The 14,265-nt window shown below is 36.4% G+C and overlaps 1 protein-coding gene across 1 annotated transcript in view; it reads right to left on the bottom strand.

Annotated features, from left to right (window-relative positions):
- Nucleotides 1–13,776, bottom strand: part of PALMD (palmdelphin) — a 53,965-nt gene extending 40,189 nt beyond the window's left edge. The window contains exons 1-2 of the mRNA XM_068540387.1: nt 13,563–13,776; nt 12,996–13,041 (exon numbers count right to left, since the gene is read on the bottom strand). Of these exons, the coding sequence (XP_068396488.1) occupies nt 12,996–13,041; nt 13,563–13,609 (93 nt within the window). The 5' untranslated portion in view covers nt 13,610–13,776. The remainder of the gene's footprint in view (nt 1–12,995; nt 13,042–13,562) is intronic.
- Nucleotides 13,777–14,265: the final 489 nt, after the last annotated feature.

The raw sequence follows: 14,265 nt of genomic DNA, 5'->3' as shown, positions 1-14,265 counted from the left end.
GGAAGAACACTCTTTGACATAAATCACAGCAAGATCTTTTTTGATCCACGTCCTAGAGTACTGGAAATAAAAACAAAAATAAACAAATGGGACCTAATGAAATTTCAAAGCTTTTGCACAGCAAAGGAAACCATAAACAAAAGGAAGAGACAACCCTCAGAATGGGAGAAAATATTTGCAAACGAATCAACGGACAAAGGATTAATCTCCAAAATATATAAACAGCTCATGCAGCTCAATATGAAAGAAGCAAACAACCCAATCCAAAAATGGGCAGAAGACCTAAATAGGCATTTTTCCAAAGAAGACATACAGATGGCCAAGAAGCACATGAAAAGCTGTTCAACATCACTAATTATTAGAGAAATGCAAATCAAAACTACAATGAGGTATCACCTCACACCAGTTAGAATGGGCATCATCAGAAATTCTACAAACAACAAATGCTGGAGAGGGTGTGGAGAAAAGGGAACCCTCTTGCACTGTTGGTGGGAATGTAAATTGATACAGCCACTATGGAGAACAGTATGGAGGTTCCTTAAAAAACTAAAAATAGAATTACCATATGACCCAGCAATCCCACTACTGGGCATATACCCAGAGAAAACCGTAATTCAAAAAGACACATGCACCCGAATGTTCATTGCAGCACTATTTACAATAGCCAGGTCATGGAAGCAACCTAAATGCCCATCAGCAGACGAATGGATAAAGAAGTTGTGGTACATATATACAATGGAATATTACCCAGCCATAAAAAGGAACGAAATTGAGTCATTTGTTGAGTCGTGGATGGATGTAGAGAGTGTCATACAGAGTGAAGTAAGTCAGAAAGAGAAAAACAAATATCGTATATTAACACACGTATGGGGAACCCAGAAAAATGGTACAGATGAACCGGTTTGCAGGGCAGAATGTGACACGCAGATGTAGAGAACAAACGTATGGACGCCAAGGGGGGAAAACCGCGGGGGGTTGGGGATGGTGGTGTGCTGAACTGGGCAATTGGGATTGACATGTATACACTGATGTGTATAAAATTGATGACTTATAAGAACCTGCTGTACAAAAACAAAAACAAAAACAGAAACTAAGCTCAATAAAAAAGTAAACATAAACATACTGAGCTAAGTTTCTGAACCGGAATTTCAAGGGTGAAGTGGGTTTGCACTGGAAGACTTATTGCTAGAAGCTGCTCCAGGCAACTTTAATGAACAGCCAGGTTTGGGGACCAATGAAATAGAAGATGACCAAGCCAAGATTTCAAACATCTTGTCTGGTAGGAAAAATGGGCCCAAATTAATGATTAATTTTGTTATTAATAAATGTAAACTATGAAACTTATAGGATATGTTAATTGCAGAACAGTTGAAAAATCTAGACAACTTTAAAGAAAAATATAAAAATCTCCTACACTCCCACTACTTTAGAAATAACTACTATGTACATTTTGGTGCATTTTTGGTGCATTCCAATATGTTTTTCAGTATACCCAAAACACAGATATGCAAATTTATACAAACACACATGTGCAAACCACGCAAGGAGGCCCATACACATAGTTTTGTGTTCCACCTTTGGCACTTAATATTGTGTCGTGAGCATTTCTCATTTAATTGAATTTTATTAATAAAAACATTGAATTTTATTCAGAGTATTGTAATTTGCTTAATCAGTCTCCCTTTTTCTGCCTTTTAGGTTGTTTTGAATCTTTTGCTGTTATAAGTGGTTGTATGATGAAGTTTCTTGTTTGTAAAATTTTGACCACTTTTGTCTGATTATTTCCTCAGGATTGGTCCCTAGAATTTAGTTAGCTCGTCAAGGGGTAGGGATGTTTTAAAAATTCTTGTTGCAGATTGGTAAAAGGACTTCAATGAAAAGTTATTTTAACTTATATTTCTGCAAAACAGTGTCCATTACCTCACTCTAATTAGGAATATTATAAGTAAAAGATCCTTTAGCAATATAAGTAGAGCAAAAATAGTGTCTTATTTTGATGTCTTAATCAGATTTCTGATATTAGTGTGGTCAAATATTTTTCATAATTTTCTTGGCTATTTGTATTATTTATTTTTTAAAATTGCCTGTTTGTGATGGCTACCTATTTTTGGGTAAAGCCTATTAATTAGTTGATCAACAATTTGTAAGAACTCTTTGAATTAGGAATAGTAACCTTTTGTTTGCCATACTAGTTGTAAATAATTTTTCCTATTTGCCTTTAAATTTTATTTATGGTGTTCCTAGAAGTACTGAAAGTTTTTTCCTATTGCTTTTATGTTTTTAATATCTTTTACTATCTGAGATACAGTAATTATTCATCCATATTTTCTTCCAGTTTCCTAAAGAATTTTTAAAAAACTCTTAAATCCAGCCTAATTAATTTTGATTTATGGTAAACGCTGAGGGTCTAATATTTTTTTCCCAAATTTTAAACTGAATCTGAATTTTCATCAAAGGATTCTTTCCTATTGGTTTACTTTTTTTGTTTACTAATTTTATCATTTACTAACTTTTATCATTTACACTAAAAAAAGATGTACATTAGGGCCTGGCTCTAGGCTATCTGTATAGTGTCTTTAGTTATAGATTTTGGTACTATGTAGCACCAATGAGATAAATTAACATTTTATTGGGCAAGTTTTCCTTTGTTGCTTTTCTCTAAAATGTCTTGATTAGTAGCAGTAGTTTATTTTTCCAGCTGGACTCTGGAATCATTTTGTTACATTTCAATAGAAACTAAATTGAAAACTCAACCAATTCCTTATGCTTCATCACTCCCTACCAAACCAAAAAAAAAAAAAAAAAAAAAAAAATCAACCAACCAATCAACCAAACAAGCAAACAAACGAAAAAACCACACACCCTGATGGAATTTAAAAGTTACTCCTAATAGTAATTATCTTTATCCAGAGATAATCAGAGATCGATACTGGTATATATGATTTACATCTGCATGATATATTATAGCTCATAGAAAATTTGAATTGTTTGTTACACACTTAGTAATCTTATTTTTTAAATATATCATGAACATAATGATATACCATGTCATTAAATAGTTTTCTAAATTATTTTTAATGGATGCACATTATTCTATTTCACATACATGCATACATATACACACACATTTATATGTGCACTGTGTTTATTCAGCTAATCCCTATTTTTGGACGTTGAATTTGCTTCAACTTTTGTACTATATACTATAGAAATGATTCTGTTATGCTATGAACATCTTAGGAATCCATCTTGTATGCATCTCTTATTTTTCTTTAGTATAAATTTCCTTGTTAATGAAATTCTTGGTCAAAGGGTAAAACAGTTTTTGAGTTTTCTTTTACCAATTGCCAAATTATCCTGTTTTAGCAATTTCATGGTGCCATCAGAAGTGAACAAGAATGCCTCGTTAGAGATTTTGATTGGAATTGCATTAAACTTAAAATAAATTTGAAAATATATGACAGCTTTTTTTTGGATTCAAACATTACCTCAAGGAATGGTGTGCTTCTCTAGACATATATATTATATCACTTAGTAAAGTTTCACTATATACATCCTGCACAGTTCCTTAGTAGGTATAAAAACGTAAAGGTTTCTTCATATAAATTCTGCACATTTTCTTAACAGGATTATTTTTAGGTTTCAACAGTTTTTTAAAAAATGTAGCTATCAGGAATGGGATGTTTTCACATTACAATTTCTGACTAATTATTGTTTTTCAGAAAGCTATTGATTTTTGTATATTCATTGTGTATCTGGATACTGAGCTTTCAAGTTAACTCATTATTAATTTTAGAGACACTGAAGTGAGGACCAGAGAGTTTATCAGCTTTCCCAAGTCATAAAGTTGGTCTCGTGTTGGAATTGGTATTGAGCCTAATTTTCTATAATTCCAAAGATAATGCTCCTTATACCACTCCTTATCACTTCCCAAATATATCTGTAGAAATACGATTAGCCAAACAAGGGAAATTATAGCAGTAAGCTCTTTGTACTGGTCAGAGTGTTCTGTTCAACTCTCAGCACCAAACTTTAAGGGTGACACTGACATTTAAAAGAGTGTCTAGAATGAGCCTGTGATATGAGGAATGATTGAAATCAAGAAAATAAAGCTGTACAGCTTCAATGGCTAGAGTCATGATTGGGAAGCAGTTAAAGGACACTAGATTCTGGCACATTATGTCAGAACTCTTAACACAGTGAGTTGTTCTCAAATGGAATAGGGTATTTTGGGAGGTATTAATCCACCTGATATTGGAAGTGCTCAAGGAGAGGCTGGGTGATCATCTCTTGAGCATGGTGTAACGGGGATGGGAACGTGGATGAAGAAATCCCTAAGTTTTCTCCTGGTCCTTTGGTTATTTCTGAATTTAGCTTTGAAAAACCCTAATTCTTATGTTAGCCATAGGAATTGGATGTAGTTAACACTACTACTTACGGGGTGAATTAAAAAGCACAAATTTTCTAAACCTTATTTTATTTAGTAAATTTAGTCTTCTTTCCCAGCTTTACAACAAATTCTGACAGATCTCTAAATAGAATCTGGTTTATGTTCTACTCTTTTATTCCCTTGTCTACCCTTTCCTGTTTGTTCTAATGAATTGTGACAAAACAAAACAAAACAAGGATAAACAACAAACACAAAACAAACTCCTGAATAATCAAAGGGTGATGATAAACTTGGCCATGTCTTCAGTAAATAAAAAAAAGAAACTGTTAGCTGGGCAGACAATCATTAGCTGTCTCCTTCCTTTCAGCTTGATGGTATTCACTCATTCACTTATTCATGACGGGTTTTTTGGGCTCCAACTAGTGTGGAGCTCAGTGTTGAGGGGCTGTGAGAGATGCAACAATGTCTTTGCCTTAAGAAATCCTGGCTGGAAGGGAAGAGACTATGTAATGGAAGTGGGATGGGGAGAAGGTAACCGAGGCTTAGAATATGGGATGCTCCGAAAAATGATTCTGTCCCATTCCTGTTAAAGCCATAACAAGTGCTTCTGCAATGGCATCACATTCTTTCCTTTCCCACTTTTACGCCTATCAGCCTGGGGAAGAGGAGAGGAGACTGCAGGGTGTGAAGGACTGGTTTGGGTTAAAAAAGGGGATTACGTGAAGCAGAACCTCCATAGATTCTTCTCTTTGGTCCACTTCAAACTTTATTAAGAGTGAACAACAGAGGAAGTTCTGAACAAGGGTGAGGTTTATGGGTTTGAAGTTTACTAGAATTTATTGTGATGTCATGAGCAGAGACTCTGCCATTTTCTACTATTTAACTAATCCCTTAGCTTTCCTTGGTCTTAGGTTTTTCACCTATAAAGTGGGGATGGCAACATCTGCTTTTGAAAATACTCATAGGACTGTTTGGACAAATGAGATAATGAATGTGAAAGTTTTTATTTTTATTTTTAAAGTCTAAATGCTATGCAAGAATAGGTTATTATTATTATTATTTTAAATTGAAGTATACTTTACAATGTGTTCGTTTCAAGTGTACAGCAAAGTGATTCAGTTATATATATATATATATATATATATTCTTTTTCAGATTCTTTTCCATTATAGGTTATTACAAGATACTGAGGATAGTTCCCTGTGCTACACAGTAGGTCCCTGTTGGTTATCTATTTTATATATAGTAATGTGTATATGTTAACCCCAAACGGTTATTATTTTTCCCATCTTTTTAAAAAAAATTGAAAACATTTGATTTATAATGTGTTAATTTCTGCTGTACAGCAAATTGATTCAGTTTATATATATATATATATTCTTTTTAATATTCTTTTCCATTATGGTTTATCTCAGGATGTTGAATATAGTTCCCTGTGCTATACAGTAGGACCTTGTTGTTTATCCATTCTATATGTAATAGTTTGCATCTACTAACCCCAAACTCCTAAAACTATAATTCAAAGAGATACATGCACCCCTATGCTCATAGCAGCACTATTCACAATAGCCAAGACATGGAAACAACCTAAATGTCCATCAATAGATGAATGGATAAAGAAGATGTGGTACATATATACCTCGGAGTATTACTCAGCCATAAAAAAGAATGAAATAATGCCATTTGCAGCAGCATGGATGGACCTAGAGATTATCATAATAAGTGAAGTAAGTCAGAAAGAGAAAGACAAATACCATAGGATATCACTTATCTGTGGAATCCAAAATGTGACACAAATGAACTTATTTACAAAACAGAAACCGACTCATGGACATAGAGAACAGACTTGTGGTTACCAAGGGAGAGGGGGGTGAGGGAGGGATGGACTGGGAGTTTGGTGTTATTATTATTTTTAATCGCAGAATTCTTGTGCTTAGGATATGTCTTTATATCTGTATTTGTTAGCATAGATTGATTTTGAGTAGCTCATGTAGCTCCTTTTAACATGTTGTATCACCCCATATCAATCATCGATGCAGTTACACATTGAAAACTTGATGCTTAAGGCAGAAGCCAGAGGTTCAGAAAATAACCTGGCTCTATGTCTGAAATGGTTAGAGTGAATCCAGTCACTGGGGTTTTACATAAAAGCCGTAAGTTCAGATCTCACTCAAACTGCTCCTATGGTGTTTTAGAAAAATAGACATGTCACAGGGTTGCTGGTGAGGAAACTTCTTGAACTTCCCAGAATGACACCACTGCCATTTAAATAAATTAAATAAATTAATAAATTAAAATATTCTTATTTTATTTCAAGAGAAGCTAGGTAGTTTGAAACTTTAGATTAAGAAGTGGAAGCTCTGTTTTGGTTTTAGCCTGAACTATGCTGTACTTGTTTAGACTCTTGTTAGACTTACTCTCTGGTTTGTTTTAAGAACAGTTTTCTAAAGAAGCAGCTTTTCCTCTTCACCATCTAGTAATGTTGAGAAAGTTCATGGGGATCCTTGTCAGTAGAGGGCTTTGCAAAGTAGCATTATCACTCTGTAGCACACTGGAAAAACCACCCCTGGTTATCAAAAGGCAGTTTCCTTAATAAGCTATCAAAATTATTATACCTCATCACATGGTCTCCTTTGTGGGTGGGCTATTATGTTTGGCAAAGAAATGTGGCATAGTACTTTTGTTTGAAGAAACCTTTCCCTCTCTGGAAGAAACATGTAATCTCAGTATAGCACTGTGGAAAATTGTGCAGAGGCTTTATTGTTTGAATATAGTGTCACAGGACATCTTTACTTAGGAGATTCGTGTATCTCCACATACCATCTTTATGTGAATGTCTTGGGATGCTCATGGCAAATTGGGAACTCTTCCCGTAACTTTGTCTTAACCACGAGGTACAGTGGAACAATGGTTCATTATGCTTCCTTTTAGTCATTATTGCTTTAAGGAGTCCTTAGAGCTCTAAATAACACAGCGATCCAAACACATGTTAAGGTCTAACTTCTGTCAAGATCCAGGCTGGCTTGCACTTGTTTTCACGCTCTCATTTGTACAGGAAGAATGAACAGGGAAAAAAATGTACCTGGCCAGCCTGGGCTTCTTGGACATGTGACCTGTGAAGTCATACGTGAGGGCACCATGCTCAGAGGGGTCCAGTGCTTAGTCTGAATGCTTTTAAACTTCTGCTGTTACCACCTTGAAATTCTGAACACTTTTTGAACAGGGATCCCCACATGTTCATTGTGTACGAGGCCTCACAAATTATGTAGCAGGCCCTGCTTTGAGGTCATTAACTGTTTTATTAACTGTTAGAAAATCCCAGATAGTGAAAAAAAAGAGAACGAGATGAGGTGGGGTGTCTAGTGAGAGGAAACATGTGCTAAGGAAGTAACTATTAATAGAACCTGTGTGTATTTATGTTATTGTTTTAATAGTGGTCTCTGTATTGGGTAGATTTCTGTTGTATATAAAGAGCTTTCTACCCCCTACATTCCTATGTTTACAAGTCTAGAAAAAATTCCTTGGGAGTGGAACAAAATAGGGAGTGGACCCGGGGAAATGTGAGAGCTCTTGATAATTCTGCGTCATGAGCAGATTTGGCCGGCAAATCTGTTGCTCAGATTCCAGCATCAGGCCTTTAAATGGCTCATTACCAAATGGAGCCTAGGCTGGTGCTTGTTCTTGTGATTACTGCTGTTGTCTAACTTTTGACCAAGCTCACCTCCTTCATCTATGATCAAATGTCACCCTCTCCATGAGGCCCATCCTGACCATGCGACTGCAAATTGCAACCCATCCCATACCATTCCTGACACTACTGATTGCCTTTTCTTCACTTATTTTAATGTGAATGCATGAGGTTTGGCACACAGTAAGTGCTCAAAAACCATGAATTGAATAAAGGGAATGAGAGAATGAGTGGATAACATGCATTTCTAACATTAAATGTTAAGCTTTGATAAGAGTAAAAATATCAGCTTTATTCTTACCCCCTTTCTCCTCAATGTTCTCTGTACATTGATTCTAGTTCTCAGAATTCTTCTGAGCTCACCCCCCTCACCCCAAACAGTACTCTTTTTGTGAATCTATGATCTCTAGCCAGTTTAAGATCTAGGAGTTTTCCAGTCTGAGTCTCCCCATGTTATTTAGTAACAGTATTTTCTAATGTCACCGTCGGAGTGGAGATAAGGAAACGTGTTCCTTGTGGAGGAGGATGTGAGCAGTATAGGATATTGCTGGTTATAAGGGGATCTTGCTATTTCTGAGGGAAATTTACCTGCGCCTTTTCATCATTCTTTAGTGTGGACCATGTTTACTTCCAGAGAGGAACTCTGTAGGGATAACTCTTTCAGTCCTTCATCTCACTCTTCCCGAGAACGCTGGAGACATTGGTACTGTCAGTTCCGGTGATACTCGAAGCGCGTTTCAAATCGCTAGCCTACTTCAGTAGCTGTCCTTTTGTATCAAAATCAGCTATTTGTTAAAACACTATGTACTAACTTAAGCCTCAAGAGACTTTTTAATCAATGTAATATTTAATTAGTTTGAAGTACCCTGTTTTCCACTTAGAGTTGAAAACTGAACTCTTTGGCTAAGATATACTTTGACCATTAATTGAGTAAGTGAAGAGTTGGTACAGGTGTACCTCATTTGATTGTACTTCACTTTTATTTCACTCCGTAGATACTGCTTTTTTCTTTTTTTTTTTACGGTTTGAAGGTTTGTGACAACCGGGCGTGGAGCAAGTCTATGGGCGCCATTTTTTCAACAGCATTTGATCACTTTTACATTTTGCTGATTGTTGCAATACTTCAAACTTTTTCATTATTTTTATATTTGTTATGGTGATCTGTGATCAGTGATCTTTTGTTTTTTTTTTTTTTCATTGTGATCAGTCTTTTTTTTAAATTGAAGTATAGTTGACTTACAATATTATATTAGTTTCAGGTGCACAACCTAGCAATTCAATATTTTTATAGATTGCACTCCATACAAATTTATTGTAAAATACTGACTGTATTCCCTGTGCTGTACATTACCTCCTTGTAACTTATTTATTTTATACCTAATAGTTTGTACCTTTAATCCCCTTTGCCTATTTTGCCCCTCCCCCCTCCCCCTACTCTGGTAACCACTAGTTTTTTCTCTGTGTCTGTGAGTCTGCTTCTGTTTTGTTATAATTGTTTGTCTGTTTTATTTTTTAGATTTCACATATAAGTGAAAACATACAGTATTTCTTTGTCTGTGATCAGTGATCTTAGATGTTACTATGGCAAAAAGATTACAACTCGCTGAAGACTCATGATGGTTAGCAGTTTTTAGCAATAAAGTCTTTTTTAATTAAGGTAGGTACGTTATTTTTTAGACATAATACTATTGCATTATGTTATACAGTCCAAACATAAATTTTATCTCTACTGGGAAACCAAAAAATTTGTGTGACTCACTTTTTTGTGATATTTGCTTTATTGCAGTGGCCTAGAACCAAACCTGCAATATCTCCGAGGTACGCCTGTACATGGATAAAGTAATGAAGGAGAAACATGAGAGTAAGTGTACAAAATATAACCCATGTTTGGTATACCCAAATGAGGTGCCTTCTTTTAAACAATCATTTCTGTGTACTTTCATAATTTTGTCTTTATTCTCTTTAAGTCCTTCTTTTTTTTTTTTTTTTTTTTTGGCCTCGCCCTGTGGCTTGCGGGATCTTAGTTCCCCAGCCAGGGGTCGAATCCACCCCCTCGGCAGTGAAAAGCAGAGTCCTAACCACTGGACCGCCAGGGAATTCCCCCTCTTAAAGTCTTTGAGAAGGACTTCTGACTAATCTAAAATTCAACTTACTGATATGAGAAATGAATGGCACCATCACAGTAATTTAGTTTTCAGTTTGAGAGGCTGGTGTCACATTCCATCTACTTACTACGCTTAATCTGATTTTTTAAAAAGAGGAACAATAAGACTGGCACTTGATTCTGTCAAGTTATAGGCATATACATTTGTTTTTTAAATTCCTTGCAGTGGAAATAATGACTTTTTGGGCGCTCAAAATCATGTGGAATAAATATAACAGTGAAGATTATTTCATTTCACAGCCAGGAATTGGAGGGATAAATTTTAGTATAAAAATCAAATAGATCTTTCTTAGACTGTCAAAAGTTTTTTTATTTTTTCTAACAAAGTGCCTATGAGTTGCTGTGTTGGGTTACTTTGGGCAATTGTCTTATGATTTTGTTCTTAAAGTATGTAAAAATTATTTCAGTGTAGGGAAATAAGAGGAAAACAGTTAAAATGAGGATATTGTCTCTGAGTTTTAGTCTAGGTCAGAGATTTTGAAGATTTTAAGTACTTCCAAAAGTGAAACAATCCCTGCAAACTCTCTGGACACTGTATGTTTTCATTTCCCCAGGGGGAAGGGGAATAGCTGAGGTGGCTTCCTGCGTAAGGCAAGGGTGGAGAAAGCTGGCATTTCCCAGGGTGTCCGGGAGGGAGATGAGTGGATGTGTTGTTTCCATGGACACACCACTGCTCCATTTTTTCCTTTTAGGTGGTGACCAATGTGACTGGACTTAGTCTGGTGAGGTGTACGCTATTGGAGATTTGCTCCCATAAACTCTTCTCAATTTTTTCTCTACAATCTTTATACAAGTATCTTACTTCCAAAATAGAATTACTTTGTGATTTTACTTTGGAGATTTGCTTAATTCTTTCTAATGGGATATGGTTAAGCTAATGAAATATTCCAAAAAGTAGTTGTTATTTTATTTTATTTTTTAAATGATCATAAAAGCACACACCAGTATATTCAGGAACCTATTTATTCTCTTGTCTGCTTGTAAGGCATTTAAGGCATTATGACTTTTGTTCTAGCTCTATTTGCATTTGGAACCCTCAGTGAAAATTCCTAGTTTTCCTGAATAACTGTATGCAGTCATACCTTTAGAACACATGCTGCTTTAGTACGAGTTGTAAGGTGCACCAGGTGTAAAAAGGGTGGAAGCAAGGGTGGGCTGTGATTCAAAAAAGGAAAATGCGGAACAAGGGGCTACTTGTGGATTTCATTGGATACATGATTCAATTTAGTTAATTAGGAGATAGAAGCATCAGGAAAAGCGGAGCTTGTGCCCACACAACTCACACAGTCTCATACAGTAACCTTTAGACAACAGCTGTAACCTAAAAGGCCCACGCCAAAAACAACAGAGCAGGGCCCAGTTCCTGTCCCTTAAAGCAGGACAGCTGAAATGGTGGCTGAGTTTAACAACAAAAAAGAACAAAGCAAAGCAAACAATAATCCAAACCAAGGTTTTCTGAAAGCAAAATGTACTAATTAGGAGTTGGACATTTCGAGAGCACTGTCTTACGGAAAAGTGCCAATTTTATCTGTGGATTTTTGGTTCCTACCCACTGGCTGAGAAAATATTTCAAGTTATTGCATCTTTCTGGGTGGAACTGAAACATTGTATCCTTCTAATAAAAATTCTAAATTGGGCTTAGCATAGTAATAATTTATGCTATGGGACTTTGAAGAGCAAAGAGTAATATCTTTCTACCCACCCTGATTTTGCATCAGTTTTCTTTTCACAAGGCAATGAAGAGTTATTTTTATAGATAGTAATGTCCAATATACATTAAAATGAATAAATCCTCATCTGTGATATTATGCATCAGTTTTTAAAAAGTACTCCTGACGGTTAATTTCAGTGGCAGAAAATGCTGAAAAACTGGAATGTTGATTTCCAAAGTGTTTTTTCTTTAAAAAAAATTATAAGTTGTAGCTAATGATAAGTGATTGTGCCAGAGATTTCCAGGTTACTGCCAAATAGAGGATTTTGGAAAATTAAAAAAAAAAAAAAGCTGGATCATTTAAGGAAAGTAATTCATTTCACACTTTGACTCTTTCCCAGAACAAACATAAAAAATGCACTATTCTCCTTCCTGGTATTAACGAAATATTTTCCAAATCCATTGCTTTGCATGCATTGCATTCCTTTATCAGGATCTTATTCAGTTTGTGACTCTGCTGGAAACTGATATCTTAGAATTAATCTGATACATGCTTTTACCTACTTTTCTCTTGTTTAATGCTTAGCTTAAGTACGACGACATTCATTTTAATTTTGTTAGGCTTTCTGGGCACACTTCCACAACTACAAATAAAAAGTTTCAAGTCATTTGTTTTATTTCTTTTTCTCTCTTCCTTTTAAAAGATTTTAACTTTTTGGTGAATTAATTGTTTAAAAAAGTTTCCAAGTTAGGGATCTGTTTTTTGATCTATTGTTTGTTGAATATAAATTTAAGGAAAATCTGCATTTTTTTAAGGTACGTAGAAGGTTAATCAAACTGCCTTAAAAACTTCTGACTGCTATTTAAAACATAGGCACAGTTTTTGTGGAAATCAAGAACATTTGCCCTGTACTCAGGTTCGGAAAACCAAGAGTTACAGCGGGTCACCAGGGTTAAGAGAGTGGCAGAGACTTGTCGTCCGTGAAAGGTGACAGTTCTGTTTTTCCACTTAACGGGGCTCAGCGGCAGGGGCAGCTAGCAACGCGTCTGTCGTTCGTATAAGCACCCTCCTCCGTGAGTTGTAACTGCATGCAAGACTTACTGTGATGGCCTGGAGTCTCTCCTTCACCAGCTCAGCTTCTTCCATTCTAGAAGTCAAGGACAGGCAGCCAGTGAGGGAAGTCCAAAACTACCATCAAGCAGGAGCCTCCTGGGGGAGAGGAGTGGAGGTGACAGAGAAGCAGGGAGAAATCCGCTTTGGCAGCGGTGGAGAAAAGCAGAAATCCCCGACCCGGCAGGAGCGTCTCTGAGCAGATGTACAGATCAGGCCAGACACATGTAACGAGGGTATACTGGGGAAGCAGCCGCTGAGGCTGCCGGCACGGGCTGACTGACAAGTTTGAACGGCAGCCGTACAAGCCCTTTTCCTTCAGGAGCTGCCAGCTCTTTGTTGTCATGTGCACAGTTAGCAAGGCACATTTTCTTATTAACTGTTCCTTAGCCAATTCATTCTTTGCTAGGAGTAGCACTAGAAGCCCATGCACTGAGCGCTTGATCAGCCTCTGCTCTAGCCACACACAACCAGATCTCTGCGTGTGTGGGTCTGTGTGTATTTGTACAAAGTTGTTTACCTGTACTGTCCTCCAGAGTTGCAAAGACAAAGCCTTACCTTGACTGGGCCAAGTCACTTGCTTGCCTTTCTTCCTTTAATTGCATTTAGATAAGAATACAAAATTCTAGAGTAACTTTAGAATTTAATATAGTGGTAAATTTACATCAGGCTGCCCTTCCCCTCCTACTTCAGCAGTTTGTTTCAAATTTTGGAATCTATAGGTCATGGAGAAATCAAAGGCATTAACGTGACTCTGTTAAGAACTTGGTCCACCAGCTGTGTTCAGTGTGGTTTAAATGTCAGGTACCACCCTCCCTTATTTCTTGTCTTGGATTTCTACGGAATGCAGTTCTTTCTTGGATCCTATTCAGCAATGACACTCAGGAAGTTGCCCGTCTTGACCTCACCAGTTATGCAAGAGAAAGGAGTGAGACTTTGAAAGTGTGATGAGACATTCTGTAACTCATGTAGTCCGACACCATGTGAGTATTCCCTGGCCCTTTAGAAAGAGGAAGTCAAGCCCAGCGAAACTCTTAGGTCAAAGCAGAGGCTGGGAAGCTTTGTGACTGACTTTGTTTTCTTTCCCCTACCATTCCTTTAATTAAATTTTGATGTAATAAATCCTAATTACCATCTACCTCATTGTTACATGTTTAGATGCTATCAAGCACCTTCATATCAACATTCAGCTGAAGAGGTTAAAAGGACACCCCACACATTGAACAGATGTTCTAATTTCCTTTGCATTATTGATATCAGT

The sequence above is a fragment of the Eschrichtius robustus genome, chromosome 3, assembly GCF_028021215.1.
Source record: "Eschrichtius robustus isolate mEscRob2 chromosome 3, mEscRob2.pri, whole genome shotgun sequence".
Taxonomy (NCBI): domain Eukaryota; kingdom Metazoa; phylum Chordata; class Mammalia; order Artiodactyla; family Eschrichtiidae; genus Eschrichtius; species Eschrichtius robustus.
Note: the sequence above shows the minus strand (reverse complement) of the source record. Positions and strands in the feature narration are given on the sequence as shown.